Raw genomic sequence first — 23497 nt, forward strand, 5'->3', positions numbered from 1 at the left:
CTGAGGGAGAGCTGCACTGTTGGAGATGCCGTCTTTCAAATGAGACATTAGACCGAGGTCCCATTTGCCTGTTCAAGTGGACTTGAAAGATCTCATGGCACTATTTGAAGAAGAGCAGCAGAGTTCTCCCCCAATATTTTCTGGCCAGTATTTATCCCTCAACCAACTGGGGGGAAAAAAAATTATCTGCTCATTTACCTCATTGCTGTTTGTAGGAACTTGTTGTGCGAGAATTGGCTGTTCCAAAAGTAAAGCACTTTGGGGCATCCCGAGGTCGTGAAAGGCGATACGTAAATGCGCGTCTTTCTTTTCTTTGGTCTTCTGGGAAGCAGTAGTGCATTCACATTGGTGTTAACATCAACACCTGCTCATTGCCCTATCCTTCCACATGCAAGAAGTATGATTTAAGCCACCCGCAGTTAACAACTGTATATAAAGTGCACTGAGCAACAGCTTTGTGTATTATTTTTTACTGTGAATTACTGGCGTCTATCAGTTGTTTGTCCTTTGGCCTCAGCATTTAAGGCTTGATATTTCAATGTCAAAACCCAGGGCCAATAAGGCAAAAAATACTCTGGAAAATTCCTCTCTGACCCCCTCAGGCGATCGAAACCAGTCCAAAGTGCAAGTGCAGAGGAGAGGACCCGTTGATCTGGTGATCTAGCACTGTGGAATCTGATCCGCAACACAAAAAGCAGCAGATTCCACAACCCCACCAGCCTACAATAATTCTCCAACTCCTGCGCTCGAAGCAGCTCTATCCTATAAAGAGGATATAAGCTTCTGATATAATGACAGCACTCTTTTTGTTATCATTAGCGTTACAATGAATCATGCTATTCCACAAAGTTTGTGTTGCTGGATTAGGTATGACTAACTTAATCCCAACATAATAATATATATTCCTTGCACTGCTTTCTTAAAATTCTGTCTTAAAAATGCTGAGTTGATTGCAACATTCTGTCTGAGTGCCTTGAAAAAATCGTATATCCGGCTTTGTTAATGGGAAAATCCATTTTAAAAGTTGTCAATATTTACCTGCAATACTTGTTATATCTGTAGGTGGTACAGTGATTGGCACTTAGTGTTAATCTCTGTTGTGTAAGTGTAAAATTCATCACTATTGTATTCTGACCTTGAGAGTCAGCTTGTAGTTCCTGCACAAGGCCACTGGGTGGCAGTGCAGGAATATGGTGGCCTTTAATCGGAGCATCGTAATGTGGGGGTTTTTCATGTGAATTTTAAATAAGCTCAAAGTAAATCCTCAATCCACGGTGGGCAGGCCCAATGCCAATCCTGTGCCTGGCCCCAATCCCACAGCGTGCTCCGACACCTGTGCAGTCACCTGTGGAGTGTAAACGGTGTCCCTTGGATCCTTGCTTACCCGACTCTCCCCTCCTGCTGGGAAATTTTTTCCACTTGTTCTCCCAATCCTGTTGTGATGTCTACTGTGATGCTGGTAACATGTGCTCTAAACCTGATAAGATTCCTTAGCCGTCTAGTTCCTGTTGGAAGATCGACCTGCCCACAACAGGCTGAATTCTGTGGGCAGTGGAAACCCCCTCCCCCGACAGATACAGTTCTTTGAACACCTATCTCCTTCCCCTCTCCTATTATCCCTTCCTAGCCTCTTTTTTTTTCTTCCCCCTCTGCTGCTTCTCTCTCCTTCCCCTTTCCTCTCTTGATTTCTCTTCCTCCTTTTTCCTTTCCCTCCCTTCACCTCCTTCCTTTCCCCCTCCCCGGTCCAGTCTTCAACCCTTCAGGACATGACTCCTCGATGTGCAACGTCATCATTGATTGACTAGTATATATTTTTTTAAAATTGTGTAGGATGTGAAGTTCCTGTCCACAAACCTTATTTTTGGTCATGCTTTTCTGTCAGCATTTAGCACTGTAATTTGCTACATCAGCATTTCCCATTCAATTTTGCTATGTCAGCTGTCATAATGTAATTTGAAGGCTCTGCCACTGGGCGACTCTGCGGACGGAGTTTCTGAAATCTCTGAATTCCATCCCCTTTTTAAAAAAAAACTTATTTATCAACTGACTGGGCAATGCCTTGGGCAATTTACTAATTGCTTATAAATATTAAAATTAATTTCCTTTGAGTACAGCTAATCCATCTGCAGTCAGTTTCCTATTGCAGCCAAAAAGCCCTAATGCTTACTTAATCCCAGACTCCCATTATAGGGAATCATTATTTTGTTTTTATTCTCTCCTCTTGGAGATGCAGACCTACACTGGGGTATGTGTCCATGCATGTTGGCTGCTTCACCTGAGTGACCATTCTTAAATTTTGACCCTACAGAATGACTGAGAATTGCAGCCAAGGCCAATTCTGTCAGGTGTGACGGACCTATGTCAGCTAGCTCAGAACAAAAGGAGATCGAACCTCTGATCCTCCTGTTCTATTGGACTAAATCGCACAGCAGGCAGTGAATTTACCCATTAGGATTTTATAGGTGTTTTATTAGCTACTGAGATATTGATCTCCATAAATTATCTAAGTGTCCAAACTTTAAATTTCAGTACAGTTCCAATTTACGATGCACATACATCAATATACATTCTGTGGAAAATCACTATTCAACTAACACTGTACCACTATCCCAACCCATACATGAAGATGTAGTGACCAATCTTTTAGTGAGAACTGCTAATCCTTGATAAATTCCCAATGCTTGTACTGTATAAACTGCACGCTCCTGCACAAAAGTTATATGCAGCTTTAGTTGGCTGTGAAAAGTTTGTGAAATGCCAAGTTCTATCTTTATAATTTTTTTGAATGGAGTTCCACGATTTTATTGTTTCCTTTCTCTTGACTTGCAGTTTACAGCCTCGCAGCTCAGTGTCTCTTCACACGTTACATTATGCTCAGCTAGCAACAGATGTGAATTTAACGTTAACCCTGTTCACAAGATGTGTGATTAAGTTGCATCTTTAAGCATTCCGTTTCATATCATAGTAGGTACAGCACAGGAGGAGGCCATTTGGCCCATCGTGCCTGCGCCTTTTAACCCAGATCCATTTAAAATATGTCTTGAATTGACGGGCATGTACAACAGGCAGTTGCAGTGCATTAGTACTGCAATGTCCTTTAGCTGTATTCAATAATAGGATTGTTAATTTAGTCTCTCCTTTCCTCCCGCTTGCCCTTTGCAGCTTATCGTACCAATGAAAGTCAACCATGGGTCTTGCCTGTAGTGAAGAAGGTGGAACAACAGATTGCTAGTAACGACAGCCTTAATCATGAATACATGCCCATTTTGGGTCTTCCAGAATTCACCAAAAGTGCTTGTGAAATAGCTCTCGGAAAGGACAATCCTGCCATTGCAGACAACAGGGTAAGTCTCCCAATTTGTGTAGGTTTGAACTTTTAAACATATTGAATTGGGAAGTGGTGTAAGTAATGGAATATTTGAGATGTTTTTGGTGGTGCAAGGGATTCTATCAAACTATCAGTGCAGTTACAGCAGTGATTAACTTAATAGGCCTGTTTGGAGGTGCAGACGTAATTTATTTTCATCCCTATTCATTTAAACAAGACCCAGTTTCAAATGTGTCTTGAATTAATGGACATGCACAGGGTTATATCTGTCCTGCAGAACTCGGGCATTGTTCAGGTGGAATTGATGCTCTTTGCATTGATGCTGTCTTTCTGTTCCTCTGCTAACAGATTTTACACCGATAGCTCTAGCACTGTTATCCTAAGTGGACAAGGCAGTGTTAAATAGAACCTCATTATGTTATAAACCTGAAACAGTTCCTATCAAAATTTAGAGTGTCAGTCTGCAGACAGCCAAGCTCACACCTGCACATTGATTGATGCTTTAAATTTTGGACAAAAGCAGCAAAACTGCTTTATAGTTACATCCAAAATTTGGCTAAAATTAACAAATGGAGGAAAATATGCACCATTACAAATTTGACATGACTTTAATCTGTATTGGAAGAGCATACCCAGTTGTCTATTTTTGTATCTGAGATTAACCTGTGACCTTCCTGTGACAGGTGGGTGGCGTGCAGTGTTTAGGAGGAACTGGTGCTCTTCGCATTGGTGCTGATTTTCTGCATCTTTGGTACAATGGAACTAACAACCCATCCACACCGATATATGTTTCTGCACCTACTTGGGGTACGTACTTGTCTTTTTAAATTTTGAGGGGGTTTTTAAGGAATATAATGTAACCGTTCTACAAGCTGCTTTTTGCTGATGACCATAAATTGTCTTGGAGGTTTGAGCTAAAAGGCATATGGGCTGATGTGACATTTGCTGTCTAATGGCATTCTGTAAATGGAATATAGCAATTCGTGATTCAAAAACACTTTGCAGGGTTTGGTTGCAATATAACTTGCAAAGTGAAAGGAAAAATAAAAATGTGGAACGAGAGCTTTAATTGAAGGAAACAAAAGTTCTAATTACTTGTTTAGTTACTTTTTTTGTGATTGTTTATGCGCATCAAGGTGAATGATGCCAATGCTTCCACTCTTGTCAGCATCAGGCACTCCTAGGTCAGGTATAGCACAACTAGCTGCAGAGTAAAACTACTTTAACTCTGGCCCAGCAATGTGCCAGCAATCCTGGGAAATTCTCCAGCCAGACATTATTCAGTGAGTGCCATTCACATTATTATATCACTTGAGATATGATAAATTAATGGATTATAACAATTCTAAACTCCTACAATCCTTTATTGTTACATACTCCTAAGCCATAATTAGCCTAATTGAAAGATCTTTGTCAGTGAGGGTGAAGTGTAATCTCCAGAATTGCCTTTTAATCCTAAATATTGTAAAGGAAGATTTCTATCACTAGGGGGAATTCTAAGCAAAATATCTGCTTCTGCCTTGTTTCTAACTCTTTCAAAGCATAAAATATGGCAGCAAGGACTAACTAAGAGTAAGTATAGCTTCCTTTTATAATTAGGATTATATGGGCAATTCAGTAGATTACACTTCATCCTTCTACTTTTTGCCCAGTTAAGATTTGGATTACATTTTTATTAACTTACTCTAGGATACCCCAGTAATCCTTTTAAAACTGCATCCTTGAATTAAATGCAAATAATGCTGGAATGCCTCTTACCTATCAGGCAATTCCTCTTGCTAACATGCCTTTTTTTTAACCCATTTGCATTGTTTTTAATTCTTGAGGTGTGGGAGACACTGGCAAGACCGTATTTGCTCATTTGGAGCTTGCCCGCGAAGCTGGTGAGCAGTGAGTTTTTTTCCCAATTTCAGATGGAATTAAGAGGCGTGTGGGATTGCAGCCACCAGTAGGCCAGATCAGGTCAGGGTGGGAGGTTCCACATTGGTGAACCAGTTCAGTTTTTGCAACAATCTGGCAACTTTCGTGGTCATTTTGTTTTCTGGTGTTAGCCCATAAATGACCAGATTATGGTGGAATTTGAACCGACAACCTTTGGGTAACTAGTCTGGTACCATAACCGTTACTGTATCCTATTCAATTGAAGAACAGGCGAATGATGATCAGTTTAAAATTGGCACTCGGCATGTTAAACACATCCAGCCCAACGTACTGTCTCGATACTATAGTGCAGAACTCCCAGTATTGTTACTGGTTGAGAAGAGTTTTTTTTGTATTGATGGAGACTGAGCTTACCTAGCCCGCTCAGTGAAAGTGAAACCCCTTTGTAACTGTGCTAATGGAGCAATTTCACTTTTACTAAGTAGCGTGGGTAAACTCTGCCTCATTAGCCAGAAGGTGTCTCTCCCTCTGTAGAGGAGAGAGGCCAATAAAGTAAAGAAAACCAAGCAAGAAAAATTAGAGATGGGGCGGGGAAACCAAGGCAAGTATCTCACATTCCAGATGACAACATCCACTATTCTTCTTCGTTCACCATTCTGCAGGCATTGTCTTGCAACATCTTCACCTGCAGAAGGTTTAAGGTTTGAATACTTGTGCTGAATTACAATGGTAGCATTTTGTTCACAGAAAACCACAATGGAGTGTTTGGTGCTGCAGGGTTCACCAACCTTCGCAACTATCGTTACTGGGACCCAGCTAAACGTGGCCTAGATCTACAAGGATTTTTGGAGGATTTGGAGGTATGCTTCATTAGTGCATTTTTTAATTTCAGGCATGTATCCAAGATTTGCTCAGCAAAAATTTATTTTACTCTTTCAAGTGCCGGGTTTATGGCAAAACCTCTAGTGTGGTTTACCAGCAGGTCCCTTGTTGGTACATCTTCCTGTGAGAAAACAGCTGTTCTTGAATTTCTTGCCCTTTCCTTGTTCTGTAGAAAAATAGAGAGATTAAAACGAACGAAACTTAAATGGGGATGCACGTGATAGAACTAAGCTCAATAATAATAAAGAAAACCATGAGGAATATAGAAAGTTCAGTAGGGAGTTGAAAAGGGAGTTTTCGAAGGGCTAAAGGGGAAAATGAAAAAAGCTAGCAGATAGTATAAAAGGAAATGGGGCTTTTATAGGAATGTCAAAGAGTATAGTTAAGGAACGGTTAGGACCATTCGGGGATGAAAGGGAAAATCTGGTTGTGGAGGATGAAGTTATGGCAGAGATGTGTGTCAAATAAATATTTTCAGTTTTTACGAATCATGCTGTAAGTGAGAATGTATGTATGCTAGAGGAGAATGTGGACAACTGATAGAGATAACGAGAGAAGGAATTTAGTTCTGAAAAAGTTAGCAGAACTCAAGGTGGAGAAGTCACCCAGCCCTGATGGGATGCACTGTAAGCTGTTGAAGAAGATAGCAGAGGTTCTGCCCACATTTAAATATACAGATTGTGCCAAAGGATAGCCAATGTAACACCTCTTCAAGAAAGGAGAGAAGGATTAAACCAGGTAACAATAGAGCAGCTAGTCTAAAATTGTAGGCCAACTCTTGTAAATCCAAAACTCGATCAGGTTAGTGAGCATTTAAAAGTGCAGGAGATAATCAAGGGCAGCCATCATAGATTTCTGATCGGCAAAATGTGCTTGACAAATTTAGGTGTTTTAAAGAAGCACCAATTGAATAGATAAAGGGAATGCAATAGATGTGATTGTAGATTTTCTGTGAGTGTTTGATAAGGTGTCTCAGAAAAGGCTTGTTGCAAACACTCAGGTGTATGGTATAAGTGGGTATTTAGCAGCATGAATAGAAAATTGGTTGATGAACAGGAAACAAAGGGTTAGTGTTAATGGGTGGTATTTTGGATTAGAGAAAGTTTGGAAATGGCCCAGGGCACAGTGCTGGGGCACTTGGTACTTGCTTATGGATGATTTTAGACTTGGACATAGAGATCACAATATTGAAATCTCCTGATGGCACAAAAGAAGGTTTGGCAAACAGTGAGGCAGGCTATAAAAGACATCAGGAGGATATAGACAACTTGGTGGAATGGGCAGACTGGTGTACGGTGCAATTTAATGTGGAAAAGTGTGAGGTCAAACGTTTTGGGAGGAAAAATAAGGAATGATAGTTTAAACTTAATGGAAAGATACTGAGGGGTGGGGATGAACAGAGATCTACAGTTTGAAGTTCTTAACTTCTAGAAAATGTGAGCACAGATAGAGTACTGGTAGCTAAAGCCACAAACATGCCTGTAGCATTCTAGGTTTTATAAGTAGGGCCATGGAGTACAAGAGCAAAGTGATAAATTTGCACAAGGCAATGGTGAGGTTACAGTTGGAGTAATGTTTGTAGTTTTGGGAGTTCCATTATAGAAAGGACATTAAAAGCATAATGGTCACTCTTCATGTAAGAGTGGGTATTAAGTGAGGAGAGGATTAGCCTCAGCTGCAATGTCATCCTATAGTCAGATTGCTGATCAATAGCCAGGCTTTTTGTTTATATTTCAAAAAATACTTTATTTCATAAAATTTAAAGATACCATAAATTCAAGGCAATACAATTCAAAATAATACAACATGGATCGTACACAATACAATTCCAATATTACAATTTAAAACACAGTACATGTATTGTACAGCATGTATTATAAGATAAGATGTGGTGGCGTTACACAGTGGCCTTTCCCCATAGAGCCTTTGCGTAGGTTGCACCTTGCTTCAGTGCGTCCCATAGCACATACTCCTGGCACTTGGCGTATGCCAGTCGGCAACACTCAGTTGTGGTCGGCTCCTTCAGCTGGAAGACCAACAGGTTTTGGGTGGACCAAAGGACCTCCTCCACTGAGGTGGTGGTCTTCCAGCAGCAGTTGATATCTGTCTTGGTGTGCGTCCTGAGAAACAGCCCGTAGAGCACGGCGTCCTGTGTTATCGACCTGTTGCGGATGAACCGGAACAGATACCATTGCATCTCTCTCCACACCTTCTGTGAGTAGGGGCAGTCCAAGAGGAGGTGGACAACGGTCTTCTCCCGTTGCAGCCTCGAAGGCAGCTCGCGGTGGTGCTGATTCCGTGCGTGTTGAAAGGACCACACTGGGAGGGCCCTTCTCGCCACCATCCAGGCTACATCCTGGTGCCTGTTGGTCAGTTCTGGCGACGAGACGTTCTGCCAAATGGCGTTGACCGTTTGGTCAGGGAACTGCCGATCGGATCCACCCTCTCCTTTCCCTGCAGGACACTCAGAACGTTCTGTGTCACCCACTGTCTGACGGCCTTGTGGTCGAAGGGGTTCCTCTTCAAAATCTAGGCTCTTATGTGTAGAGTGGCCACTTGAGAGAAGTACTGCAGGGTGCCTGACACCTGTGGAGCTGTATCCTAGTATGAGTCATCACCTTAAGGAGAGGGTGGAAGTAAATTGGAAAAATGACTTCAACTCCTATACAGCAGGCGATGAGAAACTGTCTGGATTTGAATCTGTGAATGGCACTCTCCAGATCTGCTTGGATTGGCGAAATTTCTACCATCCATTTTGTTGACAACCTGGGAAAGCTCAGAATTGACAATATATCACCAGGACAAACTGCAGCATACGTTAGTTTGCATGAACAGTAACATTGTTATGGCATTTCACTCAAAAGTATTGTGTATTATACAGTGAGGAGCTCAGTAGGCAGGATTTTCCCACAATCATCAACTGGCAACAGCTGTACCACTGGTGACAGCTGTAGCTATATCAGGACCTTGGAGATGGTCTAGAGCAGGGGTGTTCAAGCTTTTGTCTTTGTGGGACACATAGTTGCGCACTTCGAGAGTAACATATAAAGTTTAAATCCACTAACCGATCTTGGTGTTCGAATTAATTTATCCATCAGTGAGGCAACTGTGCTAAAACAAGCCTTGTCCAATCCTCCAGGCCCACGAAATTCAAACCGGCTATACCAGAAATAAGAAAAGAAAGACATACTTGCATTTATACAGCGCCTTTCATGACCTCTGAACGTCCCAAAGCACTTTACAGCCAATGAAGTGCTTTTGAAGCATTGTTGTAATGTAGGAAAACACGGCAGCCAATGTGCGCACAGCAAGGTCCCACAAACAGCAATGAAATAAATGAGTAGATAATCTGTTTTAGGTGTTGGTTGAGCAATAAATATTGGCCAGGAGAATTCCCCTGCTCTTTGAATAGTGCCGTGGGATCTTTTGCGTCCACGTGAGAGATAGGTTTCAAATATTTGCGCAAAGCGGAACGAGTTGCTGGAGTTTTAATTGCCGGCATTGTCTGCAGATTGGACGCCTTTGGTCTGGAGCATTGACTGAGGAAAGTTTAGAACTTTAATGATTGCATTGATGGGGAGTAGGAGGGAAGAGGTGTGATGAATTGAGTATTGTAGCTGGCACAGTAATTAGTAGAATGGCTAACTGCCTGTTTTTCCTGAATTGACTGCCCATCCTCCTGCTTGTATGTTGTTGTTGTATGTACATAACATTGATTTTTAAGGGTTTCTTTTTCTATTTACCACTAGAAAGCACCAGAATTTTCCATTTTTGTGCTGCATGCATGCGCACACAATCCAACTGGTACAGACCCACGTCCAGAGGAATGGCAGAAGATTGCTGAGGTCATGAAGGTGCAGTAAGAGCCGTTTTTAAAGTCTGTTTAGTGTCGGGCAAAATAAACTGGATGCTTTTGCCATTCACTTAATGGATACCTTTTGTGTCCTGTGTATTTGAAGTTAACTAGGGAATTTTGAGTACAGTGGCATAAACTGTTTAAATTTAATATCATTTAAGCTAGCTTGAATAGAGTTTTATCTTTAATATGTCTTACCCAGATTAGCCTGTAGGTTTGTAAAATCAGCTGTTTGTGACATGAAAATGTTGGGAAATGCAAAATTGACAAAGCAGTCCCATACTTTCTGGAATTTACAATGGCCTAACTGTGAACTTTGTAATGTGATATCCTTGATTTGCATTTCTAAAGAGTTTGGCAAATATTTCACAATTACGCTTGTGTAAGATTACACTTGAAATGTTTGATTTACTACTGCTTAAACATTGTCGGTAGTTTCAAATTTACTTTGCCAACCCAGTCTGACATTGAATTGAATTCAGTTCAATTGAATGATGATGCAAGAAATCACGATTGCAAGTCATCATGCAATCTGCCAAATCTCAATAGAATTATGTTAGTTACTGGTATCAACGTTGTAGACAGAAGCTTTCTGTCACAATTCGTGATGCGCTGGACTTGCCTCCTTGACTGTCGAGCAAGGAAGTGAAACCCACATGTCTGCATGGTACACTTTTTGCAGAGACTAATGTTAAATTGTTAGTTTTATGCTTAGCTTAAGATAGGCAAATGGCGCAATGATAGAGGTTCTGGGGCTTAATATGAAACAGCAGTAGGAGATCACATGCAATACTGCTTGCCTGTACTGCCATGGTGACATCTTTGAGTGATCAGTACATGGTTTCCCTCCCTACAGCTATTGAAGGCAGGTTATACTCCTACAGTGTGGAGGATTTGTTCAATTTGAAGAATGATAGACAATACAAGTTAGGTAGTTTTATCTTTATTTCACACTAGTAACTCTGCTTCTAAATCAGCTAGAGTCCTGAGATCACTGATTGATTTTCGAATACCAAGAAACTGACCTGAAAATGACAGATGTGCACACATAAAGCCTAGTGGGCATTGAAGGAATATTGACACTGAACTTCCCCTCCAAGTCACACATCATCCTGACTTGGAAATATATCGCCGTTCCTTCATTGTCGCTGGGTCAAAATCCTGGAACTCCCTTCCTAACAGCACTGTGGGAGAACCTTCACCACATGGACTGCAGCAGTTCAAGAAGGCGGCTTACCACCACCTTCTCAAGGACAATTAGGGATGGGCAATAAATGCCGGCCTCGCCAGCGACGCCCACATCCCATGAACGAATAAAAAAAACTGGACTTGACAATAATGGCAGTAGCCTGAATTTCTCTAAATTTAGTTTTTTTGTCTGTGCAGGAAACCTTATAAGGCACAGCACGTGTAGATTGTTCATACAGTGGGTACTATTGAGAATGCTGTACCTCCAGTATCAGATTCAAAATAATGGTATAATCATCTGCGCTGTTCCAAGTTCAGTAACTCCAATTGATAGAAAAATGGAAAGCGTCTCTGACTGGCAGCTGTAACCTCCCTGGTAACCTCCCCCGCCACTGCCTTTAGGAAACTCGTGTGCTTTGACTACTTTCACCAGTGCATCATCCAACCACCATTTTTGAGTGTGATACTTTGAATGAGCTGCCCGTGGTAGACTTGATCTACATTTGTTGCCCCTTTAGAATTGTAGGAATAAAGAACAAACTAAGTGCATTGGTGAACTTGCTGATGGTACAGGGAAGTCTGGAGCAGTGAACTTCAACCGTGGGCCAGAAGTAATCCTTTGAATCTTTTGCTTTTTTTCTGTGTTCTATCCTTACGTCTGTATCTTCTGTCCATTTGCAGAGAAGGTCCCTTTTCCCTTTCTTTGATTCAGCCTATCAGGGCTTTGCGTCCGGAGACTTGGATAAAGATGCCTGGGCTGTCCGTTACTTTGTGTCTCAGGGTTTCGAGCTCTTCTGTGCACAGTCCTTCTCAAAGAATTTTGGGCTATACAGTAAGTAACAGCTTCTTTCTAATAACTTTTAGAATGTTTAAGGAGCCAAACACTTAACTGTGAAGGAGGAAAAGTGACAAAGTAGCAACAATATCTCCTGATAACCTGTATAATCCTAAGAGTGGTGGTGAGAAGTCTGCAACCCATTCTACTGCCCTTGAGTAGATAAACTTGCCCAAGAATAAATGGGGTCTAAACATAAATGCATACATTCTGACATAGAAAACTAGTAAAATCTGACGTAGTTCCAAATAAGCTGATATCTCAAGGACGGTCCTGAATAAAAGCTTATTACATGTGAAAGCAAGTAATTACGCACAGTGCAGCAGGGCGCAGAGTTGTTACTTAAGCTGTGTATGTACCCAGTTGTTGCAAATTTAGGTCTGCCTTGGATACATTCTTGGGTACATTGGCTTCACTTGCTTCCTTAAGCGGACTGAGTCTCTTACTTTTATGGGCGTTGGTTCCCACTGCCCTATACTCATATGATGGTATATCACAAAGATGTAGCAGTAGCACTCTGTTGTGATCCGAACCAGATTTTCACATCTTGTGCATGTGTCTCTCTGGCGGACCAAACTGACACTAGAGGCGGCGAATAATCAAACTGCTTTATTCTGTAGTAAGGTTCAGGGTCTCTTAGTGTAATTGGTACAACTTATATTCACAGAGTGATACAAAATTATACAAAACCCTGCTATGATTGATCAACAAACAGCGACGTGTTCCCTGAACACTGTGTCAAGTGTGCATAGTTCTCAAGAATGTAATTTCTTTTGCTCTTAAAATTTCTGTTTGTTTTCTCCTCTCTGTGCTCTTCTCCCTGCCCCTCCCTCCCTCTCATGCCAAAATAGCTTCCAAAACCATTCCATTGGTAAATGGGTGAGCAGTTCCCTCTGCTGTTCTGGAGCTGGCTCCTCCTGAGTCGATTGAGAAAGGGCTATGATGACTAATTTCCTCCTCTCCCTCTCTTCCTTTGCGCGCTCTCTCCCTTTAAGAAAACATGTAACTCAGCACAGCCCCCAAACGGCACAATCAAACTCGAGACTAAATAATGCGGTACAAATGCCACTTTGACGTCTGCACTCCACTTCAGGGCCTGTGATTGTTAAGTAGAAAACTGCCACTTAAGCTGCTGTTAGGGGAGGGGCGAATGGAGAAGAAACGTCTTGGTTGGTAGGCCTTTTAAGCATTTAGGAATGCTTTCATAATGACTCGGGCAAAGTATCACTGGCCCTTTAAAAATTATGGTAGGTTATGAAGCCTTCAAATCAGTTCAAATTATTTCATAATTCAAGCTATTTGTATCATATACACATGCAGAAGAATTCTATAGTAGAGATAAAGGCCTCGATTTTAACTGGGGGGGTGGGGATGTGGATGGGAGGGAAATCCCCATGAGGAGCTCAGCATGAGGCCTGGGCCATTTTTAAATAATGGAGGACAGTCACCTGCTCGAAACAGGCAGGACTGACATTACGGCTGGTGGACAGGAGCCTTAGGACACCGGAGACTGAAGGGAATGGTCCTCGGCCTGAAGTTAGAGCTGGGCAAGGGCTTTGGCAGCTGATGCCAGCGACGAGGGGGAATGGTGAGGCCGGGGCTAGGGAAGCTCCTGCTCCTCCTGACTCACAAGGATTTCACAGAAAAGTCATTTTTTAATAAAACTTACCATGACCTCTGCTGACCAGCCGGTGCCTCCCGCCATGTTTCTCTGGCAGATTTGACACCGGGCCTCCCCCGAGCCATTGTGAAAATCACATCTGGGCACTGATCCTGTCATCGACTTTTGAATTTAAATTAAGCCCCCGCTCGCCTGCAGCGGGAGCGTCAGTCGACTTGAAAGTCGGTGAAGATAAGATGGCGCCGGGCAGGAGCGGAGCAACCTCAGTGGACCTGGCTTAATCTTAACCCTCTCCCACACATCATTCTCACTGAGTGAGAGGGGTTAAAATCGAGGCCAAAGTGTGTACAAAGACTTAGTGAAATTCTGCTCCTCAAAAGTGATCAGAATTCTCTGGTGTTTTTCCCTAAAATCTCTCTTCTTTCCCTGGTGATTGGTGTCCTTGTATCAATCGGAGATTTACTAGAATGGTATCATAGATAAGGGACTTCAGTTTTGTGGAGAGACTAGAAAAGCTGGGATTGTTCTCCTTAGGGCAGAGAAGGTTACGTGGAGATTTAATAGAGGTGTTCAAAATTGCGGGGTTTTTGATAGAGTAAATAATGAGAAATTGTTTCCACTGACTGAAGGGTCGGTAACCAGAGGACACAGATTTAAGGTAATTGACAAAAGAACCAGAGGGGAGATGAGGAGAAATTTTTTTTACACAGCAAGTTATGATCTGGAATGCACTGCCTGAAAGGGTGGTGGAAGCAGATTCAGTAGTAACTTTCACAAGAGATTTGGATAAATACTTGAAGGGGAAAAAATTGCATTGCTATGGGGAACAAGCGGGGGAGTGGGACTAATTACATAGCTCATTCAAAAAGCCGGAATAGGCACGATGGGCCTAATGGCCTCCTTCTGTGCTGTATGATTCTATGAATAGTCTCCTTTAACAGCCTGTTAGTGCAATGCTGCTAAAAATCCAGAAGATGGCAGGCACTGAGCGAGAGTGTAACAGGGTGTGTAACACTATAGATATGTAATAATTTGCACCTGTTTCGGCTTCCTAAAATAGATCAAAGTGTTTGCTCAAAGGCATGTGATGCTTAGAAAAACTTGTGTTTTGATTTTGCTCTGTTGGGCCCTGAATTAGCAACTGGTACGTGTGTGTGTCTTTTTTAAAAAAAAATTCTGGATCCTTTTTCCCCATGGAGATTCTTTAATTGTGCATCAGGCTGCACACCATTAGGAACTTATTTTAAGAAGCATTTTACTTTGCTGTGATTACGTACTGAGATTTGTGCACTATATTGTTATGAGAAAAGATCGTAAAGATAAGTACAAATTTGGGGGGGCATGGGGGGAAAAGGACATCATCTAGCTGATCCTTCCATAAATGGGCAGTTTCCTCCATGGAAATCTGGGCACCCCCTTTCCCGTAGTAACTGATTATATGCCAATTACTCAGCCGGAGCGCTCCAATTTAAAAACTTTGGTTAAACTGAGTTCCAAAAATTGAAATTCACCATTTCAAAAAATTTAATATTTTGAAATTCATTTTAAAATTGATAATTTCACAGTCTAAGTTCATTAGAAATGAATGGGCGCAGTGTTGAAAATGGATTCTTCTGTGCATAAACTCTAAATTTTGTACATTTTAAAGACGGTCAGCTATTTAGGACCGAGATGAGGAGAAATTTCTTCGCTCAGAGGGTTGTGAATCTTTTGGAATTCTCTACCCCAGAGGGCTGTGGGTGCTGAGTCATTGAATATATTCAAGGCTGAGATGGATAGATTTTTGGACTCTAGGGGAATCAAGGGATATGGGGATCGGGCGGGAAAGTGGAGTTGAGGTCGAAGATCAGCTATGATATTATTGAATGGCGGAGCAGCTTTGAGGGGCAGTATGGCCTACTCCTTCTCCTATTTCTTATGTTCTCATGTCTGATATCGATGACCTGTTGGACTACGGATCCCTTCACAAAAAAGATTTAACCTTTCTGCATAATCTATATAGAATTAAAACTATACTTCTATTAGCCTTTTTATTTATCCTTGAAGGGCAGGCCTCCCCAGAGTTTGTCTAACTGAAGAGCAGCATCTCTCCTCGGGTGATGGGATATGGTCCCATGGGTGCTGAGAACCCCACTCCAATACCTCACCCTGAGTAAGTTGACAGACTATTTGACTTTAGCCTAGAGGCACAAAAGCCAGGTGGAGTGCTTGTACAGGTACCATAGCTTAGATCAGGTAGCTCAACACAGGCCAGGGATCAAATCTGTTCCCAGTTTGCCTAGCCCATTGCTGCGTGAGCGGTTGGCACATGCCATAGTCTTTTTTTAATGAAAACTGGATGCTTTTAGAATATAGGGGTTACTTGTTCGAGTTTTTCAAACTTGCATGCCAAAAGAGAAAGGAAGAATTGTATTTTATATAGCACCTTATTGCATTTTGGTTGGCTGTTGAGAGAGAAAGTGTGGCAGCCATTTTGTGAACAGCACGATCCCACAAACAGCAATGAGATGAATGACCAATTGGTTTGTTTTTGGTATATTGGTTAAGAGTGAGACATTGGTCAGGACAAGCGGCACACCTTTTAATGAGAAGTGGCATTTGATACCACCATTAGGACAATCAAAATGCCCAGCTGGATGTTGTTGCCCTCTACTGACTACAGTTGGATGGCACTGTACACTTAAGAAAATGCAAGTGTGCTCTCAATAGAGACAGCTGTTCTTGTTCTTCTATTCTTTTCTTTTGAACAATCAGTGCGATTTTACATCTGCTTGTCATTCCAAGGCTGCACTACATACTTGATCAGATGTAGTTCAGTAGGAATTTTGGCTGCAGCTTAAAAATCATGAAATCTGTAAAATAAAACGCATTGCATTCAGTGTCAACCCAACAAAAGAACTTGAGGTATGAGATTTATTTAAGTTTTTTAAACACTAACAGTGGTGTTGCTCTCAGTAAGTTGGGTAGCATGCTATTTTATAATAGGAGTGTCGTACCATGTAACAATATTCTTATTTTTAAGCTAGAAGGACACAGTCTAATTGCCATAAACAAGCACAAGCCTGAGATCAATTGGAGTTTAGTTGCTAATGGTAAGGAAAGTTTGTAGATTGCTGGATTCTTGTAAATCTCCAGCCCAGGTCAATGTGGAGATTTCCGTCACCAATGGGAAATATCTGTAATTGACCTCAGCATGAAATAACTGCGAATCCCACTTTATTAAAATACTTCTGACAATTTGAAGTGTGACAGGTACTCTCACAACTTTTATAGACTGTCACGTTTTGGGATGTTTGATTTTTTTTTCCTTCACAGAAAGGACTGTGGGATTAAGTTATATTTAAGGGTTCTGCTTTAAAACAAAACCAGTTTGTACAGGTTTAAAATGAGAGGCTGTAGGCATTGAATATGGGCGTTGAAGTCAGATGAGCTGGTTTGTGGCGTTCACAACTGATGCAATTGGGGTGCATTGTCTCATCCCAGACCCACTTGCCAGGATGGCCCACAATAGCAGGAGATGTCCTCTTTAAACTCACACCCCGCGGAGTGGATGAGAGGTAGCCAGTTCTAATGACTGGCCTACCGGTGAATCACTACAGGGAATAATTCAGTGCCACAGCCCACGAAAGAGACATAGGTTTATAAAAAAAGAGACTGTGACACACAGCCTTTGGCCTGGAACTAGAAGCTACAAAATGCAGGTGGTCAGTCTTTGCATTTAGAAGTACTCTGAAAGGAAGGTAATGCCAAAACCAGGCATGTTGGCCCACGAAAGACAGTTGTCATACTATGATCACAAAATAAGAATGAAATTTGAGAACAAGGTGGCTGCCAAAAAGATTCAATTGTATATAAACAGAAGGTACTGGAAATGTACAATAAATAGGTCAGCCAGCGTCTGAAAGAAAAGGGAGTGTATTTGGGGTCAAGTGACATCTTTTTTAAACAAAAAAGGAGCTGGATTGATCTCCATTGTGAAGGCAGTTGAGGGTTATTAGAAATATTTAACAATGCTAAATTATTTATTTTTCTGTGGAGGTTGAGAAGAGAAATATATAGGCATCAACAGGTGCTGTAGGAGGGGTAGTCCATGATAGAATAATCATGCATGGTATCTCAATAGAGTGGGATTGATGGACTGAATGGCTTTGTCTGGACGGGGTGAATGACGTTTTCTTGCTCTGGATTTTTTTTAATGTCCTTGGAAAGATTAGCATTTCTGGTGAGTTTCATTCGCCTCAAGACCCAGAATTTCAGCATTCACAATTTGTTTCTCTTTTTCATCTGACTGGAATAGTTCTCTTCCACATCCTTTTCTCACTTCCAGACTCGGTCACTCTAATAGTCTCCTTGTCAGTTTCCCATGTTCCATCTTCCATAAAGTTCAACCCTTCCAAATTCTGCAGCCCATATCCTATTCCACACCAAGTCTTACTCGCCCATCACCCCGCCCCCTTGTCTTCAGCTTCTCATGTTGGCTCCCGGTCCATCAATACCTCGGATTTAAAATTCTTATCTTTTGTGTTTAAATTCCTTTGTGGCCTCACCCCTCCGTATCTCTGTAACCTCCTCCAGTCATACGTAAGTTCTCCCCACCCTCAAACACTCCGTTCTTCTGACTCCAGCATCCTTAGCCCAGCACCAGTGGCTGTGCCTTCTGCCACTTGAGTCCCATTTTCTGGAATCCCTTTCTTAAACCCTTCCACCTCTCTGCCTCGCTCTCTTTCAAGACCCTCTTTAAAGCCCACCCTTTCGTTTACCCCATCTAATCTCTCCTTTGGCTTGGGGTCTGTTTTTCCTCACGCCTCTGAGGTGCCTTGGGACTTTTTCTACCTTTTTAAAGGTGCGGTTTAAATGATTGTTGTTGCAGTCAACAACAACAATTTGCATTTATATAACTCCTTTTAATGTACTAAAATGTCCCAAGGCGCTTCACAAGAGTGTTAGCGAACAAAATTTGACACCAAACCACATCATGAGGTAAAGAGGTGGGTTTAAGGAGCGTCTTAAAGGGAGAGAGAGATAGAGGTGGAGAGGTTTAGGGAGGGAATTCCAGAGCTTAGGGCCTAGGCAGTTGAAGGCACAGCAGCCAATGGTGGGGTGATTAAAATTGGGGATGCGCAAGAGGCAAGAATTGGAGGAGCGCAGAGATCTTGGAGGGTTGTAGGGCTGGAGGAGGTTAGAGATAGGGAGGGGTGAGGCCATGGAGGGATTTGAAAACAAGGATGAGAATTTTAAAATCGAGATGTTCCCAGACCAGGAGCCAATGTAGGGCAGCGAGCACAGGAATGATGGGTGAAGGGGACTTGGTGCGATTTAGGATATGGGTAGCTGAGTTTTGGATGAGCTCAAGTTTATGGAGGGTGGAAGATGGGAGGCCAGCCAGGAGAGCGTTGGAATAGTCCAGTCTGGAGGTAACAAAGGCACGGATGAGGGTTTCAGCAGCAGATGAACTGAGGCAGGGGCAGAGATGGGCGATGTTACGGAGGTGGAGGTAGGCGGTCTTGATGATGGAGCGGATATGTGGTCGGAAGCTTGTATTAGTAGCACGAATAATTCTAATCACAAAAACACCTGGCACTAGTGCATTGAAGAAAATGTACAGTGGATGTCCTGAGTTAACATTTATAGGATCTGAATCTTTGGATAAGCTTTAGAAAGCAAAACAAGCCTTGGACTTAAATATCTGCTCCATGGGAAACTTTATTTCATTCTGCAACCTCATAGACCTATTGAGATCGCTGAAAGCCAACTCACCAAATCAGACATTTGGTGCTGGCATTTCACCATGCCAGAATCTAAAACATCATCGTCTGTGCTTGGTGTTTTGCTGTGGTTGTGTGTATTTCACATTGGCCTGGAGAAATTATGTGTTGCAGTCATGGAAAAGCTCCTGGAGCCATAATCATCTTAACTCCTGGTAGATTTGCCTTGGACACTGGAAACTTGTAGTTAAGTGGTAACAGAATGATCCATTTCTTCTTTTTCTCTCTTTCCTCTTCCCCCCCACCCCCCCACCCCCCCACCCTTGTTTTTAGATGAACGAGTTGGAAATCTGTGTATTGTGGCCAAGGACAATGACAACCTGACCAGGATTCGATCTCAAATGGAGAAAGTAGCCCGTACTATATGGTCAAACCCTCCAGCTCAAGGGGCTCGTATTGTAGCCACGACGCTTAATAACCCACAACTCTTTGCTGAATGGTGAGAGATTGTTGATACGTGAGAAACGTTTTAAAGATTCACTCCGTAATAGTGAACCTTAATCGTTTTCAAACAAAAAATTCACCTGCAAAGTTTTTTTTTAAAATTAACATTTTAAGCCTAAAGTCATTTTCAAGACTTTCAACTGTTGCTGACTGGCAGGATTAATGGAGTGGTCACCACACCATGATTCAAGAGTTAGGAGTGGTGACCGCAAGCTTAGTTTGAAAGATGGGTTTTGCAAAAGGTTCTAAAGGTGCAGAGAGAAATGGAGTGTCAGAGGAGTGGGAATTCCAGAGAGAGGGGATGATGAGGAGGGTTATATAAAAGGCCAGAGTAGGAAGACTCAAAGGTGACTGTCAGACAGAGACCTGGTAAGGTAAACGTATATTGGAAGCATTTTTTTTTTCAGTGTACTTTAGAAGAAATATTCAAACGTAAATGGGATCTTCACACTCTTATCCTGAAATGTCCTTCGAGCCCGAACCATCTTTTTAGGTTGTGATGTTTAAGTTTCAGCATTTGAAACTCTGGGTACTGATGTAGAATGCCTATAGTTTTCTTGTGAACTTTGTATGCCCAAGTCATATATTCCTTTTAATACTGTGTGTTAGAGGTATATTGAGAACCAATTCATCACTCATGTGGATTGGCAATTTGGCACATATTTACAACAACTTGCATATATTTGGCGCCTTTGTAGTAAAACATCCCAGGGTGTTTCACAGGAGTGTAATCAGACAAAATTTGACATCGAACCGCATAAGGAGGTATTAGGTCAGGGGGATAGGTTTTAAGGAGTGTTTTAAAGGAGGAGAGTGAAGTGGAGAGGTTTAGGGAGGGAATTCCAGAGCTTAGGGCCTAGGTAGCTGAAGGCACAGCCGCCAATGTTGGCGCGATGAAAATCGGGGATGCGCCAGAGGCCAGAATTGGAGTGTACAGTGTTTATAGTGCAAACCATGAGCACTGCGCTCAACCTGGGAAGAACGTGCCCCTTCCAAACTGTCCCTGTCGATGAACTCCACGATCAATTCCTTTGCATGATATCCGATCTTTTATCTGTGGGAATCTTCCAGCTGTGCCACTTTGTGCTCTCCGATTGAAAGCAAATTTAGCCTTTTTTTAAAAAAAAAGTGTGTGAGAATCAAGACAGAAGGGTGGTTTGACCCAGGTACGCTGGTTCCAATTCTTTTCCTTCTCCTATTACGATGTGTGCTGTACTGTGCGTAACCCTGTTGATTTTAATTGTAATGCCTTACATACTGCATTCTGATTAACATTTATCACTGCCAGTGCAGCAGCTTTGCTTCATTTTTTTTATATAACAATGTAGATTTCTACCAGGTGTTTTTTAATACGATTCTCTACTCATTTACAGTCGTACATTTGTGTCCTACTCTTTTTTTGCCATACCTTGTTTTTTTTTTGCTATTTTCTCTGACTTCCTGCCAGGTCCTTTTGTGTCCTTAATATGAAATTGACCCTCTGAGGCTCATCCTCCAACAAATTCTTGACATCACCTTGCCCACCGTCATTATCATCCTCACCGTGCTCTAGCACTGCACACGCAGGAGCTTGCAGGCTTCAACTCCAAAACTGGTTGTCCTCCTCGTTGAGCCGTTATTGCAGCTGATTGTGCACTCCACAGATGCGTTAACAACCTGGGGGAGATTTGTAGTGGGTTACAAAGCTTGTTACCAGTCTGAAAATTGTGACATGATCTTTCTTACAGGTACGTACTGACTGGTGCAGAGTTCATGTTATTGCTAACTGAAAGTACACCAGCTGAGCATGTTTGTTCCAGCTTGGTCGTTAACAGTTTGAGATTTCCAAAAAAAAGGGAAGGCTCTAACAGTTGCATCAAGAAAAGAGCAATTATTATCCGAGAGAGCAAGGGATTCCTGTTTGCTGATGTCTCGTTCTCGCCCAGGAACACTGAAGCCAGTTTTAGCACCTCAATTGAAATCAGCTCACTCAGCACCGATCAGAAATCAAATTTGGGACTTTTTGAGCTGATTATCACACCAGGCAGCACAGTTGCCCACTGATCCACTGGAGAAAATTATTTTAAAATATTTTTCCTCCTCCTAGGAAGGATAATGTGAAGACCATGGCTGACCGTGTGTTACTGATGAGAGCACAGCTGAAGGAGAAGCTGCAGAAACTGGGGGTGCCCGGCACATGGGACCACATCACCCAGCAGATCGGAATGTTCAGCTTTACAGGACTTAACCGTATGTATATAGAGTACAGGGCGCTTGCCTGTCCTGTTGTATGATCGGGGAACGTCCCGAGGTCACAGGCGCTGAAACTCATTTAAAATGTGTCTGCATTTGATTTTTTTTTGTAAAGTTGTGGAGATTGACTGACAGCACTTGTCAAGGATTCAGCTCCTCAGAGCTGAGCTGCTCTGGTAATTGTACTACAGCTTAAGTGAGAACTAAGGAGGAAGTTTAAAATGGGAGGTTAAAACAACCGGCAGAGTAATGACCTTGCTTTGCACCTACCAACACACTCGGGTCAAGAATGGCATGGACGTTAAAAGAAGCCTAAAGCAGAACTTCATTGCCCATTCCCCACATAATGTCCTTCTGTGTCCTCAGACCTAGACAGTTTAATGCATAGATCTATCCATCAGGAATGCATTGAGAGGAGACCAAACTAATTTCACAGCTGTAAATAGGCATTAAATACTTGAAGGAGGAAAGTTTGCAGGGCTATGGGGAAAGAGCAGGGGTGTGGGACTTATTGGATAGCTCTTTCAAAGAGCTGGCACTGGCACGATGGGCCGAATGGCCACCTTCTGTGTTTTATGATTCTATGGTTAGAGGATGCTGTTATGCCAGCTATTTGGATTATCCCAACTACCAGGGCTAGAAATCAAAGGCCAATGTTGTAACACACCATGCTACTTAATTGATTTTCAATAGCAAGGAATACTTATTTCTTGTGATGTAGATTTCTGATTTTCGGAGAAATCTACAACCTTCTCTCCACTATTTTTACTTTTACAACATGATGTGTATAAAACTCCCATTTTCTAAAGTACCTCCTTGAAGAACAGGTGGTTTGAAACCTTTAGTCCTACCTGAAACAGTCACCAGAGTCACAAGGCAAGCACCAATCCAGAGCAATACTGATCTGGCGCTCTTCTCTTTGCAAGGACTATTGCCCCAAGAAACCAAAGTGTGGTATTCTCAGTCAAATGAGCTGCAGCTTGGCAAATGGCATAATGATGAAGGGTGGGTGAAAAGGGGCTCAGTCAGAAGGAAATTTAACACTGTTAGCCGTGGCTCGTTGGTAGCACTCTCGCTCTGAGTCAGAGGTTGTGGGTTCAAGTCGCACAACAACAACTTGCATTTATATAGTGCCTTTAATGTAGTAAAACGTCCCAAGGCACTTCACAGAAGCGTATTCAGATAGAAATTGACACTGAGCCAAAGAAGGAGACATTAGGAGAAGTGACCAAATGCTTGGTCAAAGAGACAGGTTTAAACGAGCTTCTTAAAGGCGCTAAAAGAGCACAAAATCTAGGCTGACACTCCAGTGCAGTATTGAGGGAGTGTTGCACTGTCGGAGGTGCCGTCTTTTGGGTGAGGCATTAAACCGAGGCCTCATCTGCCCTCTCGGGTGGACCTAAAAGATCCCATGGCACTATTTTGAAGAAGAATGTTGGAGTTCTCCCTGGTGTCCTGGTCAATA

The 23497-nt window shown here is 42.2% G+C and overlaps 1 protein-coding gene across 1 annotated transcript in view; it reads left to right on the plus strand.

Moving 5' to 3' along the window:
• The window catches only part of got1 (glutamic-oxaloacetic transaminase 1, soluble), a 43900-nt gene that overhangs the window by 8312 nt on the left and 12091 nt on the right, over positions 1-23497 (plus strand). Inside the window, exons 2-8 of the mRNA XM_068002059.1 lie at positions 3163-3344; positions 4012-4135; positions 5957-6069; positions 9841-9945; positions 11817-11967; positions 19630-19795; positions 21887-22029. Of these exons, the coding sequence (XP_067858160.1) occupies positions 3163-3344; positions 4012-4135; positions 5957-6069; positions 9841-9945; positions 11817-11967; positions 19630-19795; positions 21887-22029 (984 nt within the window). The remainder of the gene's footprint in view (positions 1-3162; positions 3345-4011; positions 4136-5956; positions 6070-9840; positions 9946-11816; positions 11968-19629; positions 19796-21886; positions 22030-23497) is intronic.

This window comes from Heptranchias perlo, chromosome 21 (genome assembly GCF_035084215.1).
Source record: "Heptranchias perlo isolate sHepPer1 chromosome 21, sHepPer1.hap1, whole genome shotgun sequence".
Taxonomy (NCBI): Eukaryota; Metazoa; Chordata; class Chondrichthyes; order Hexanchiformes; family Hexanchidae; genus Heptranchias; species Heptranchias perlo.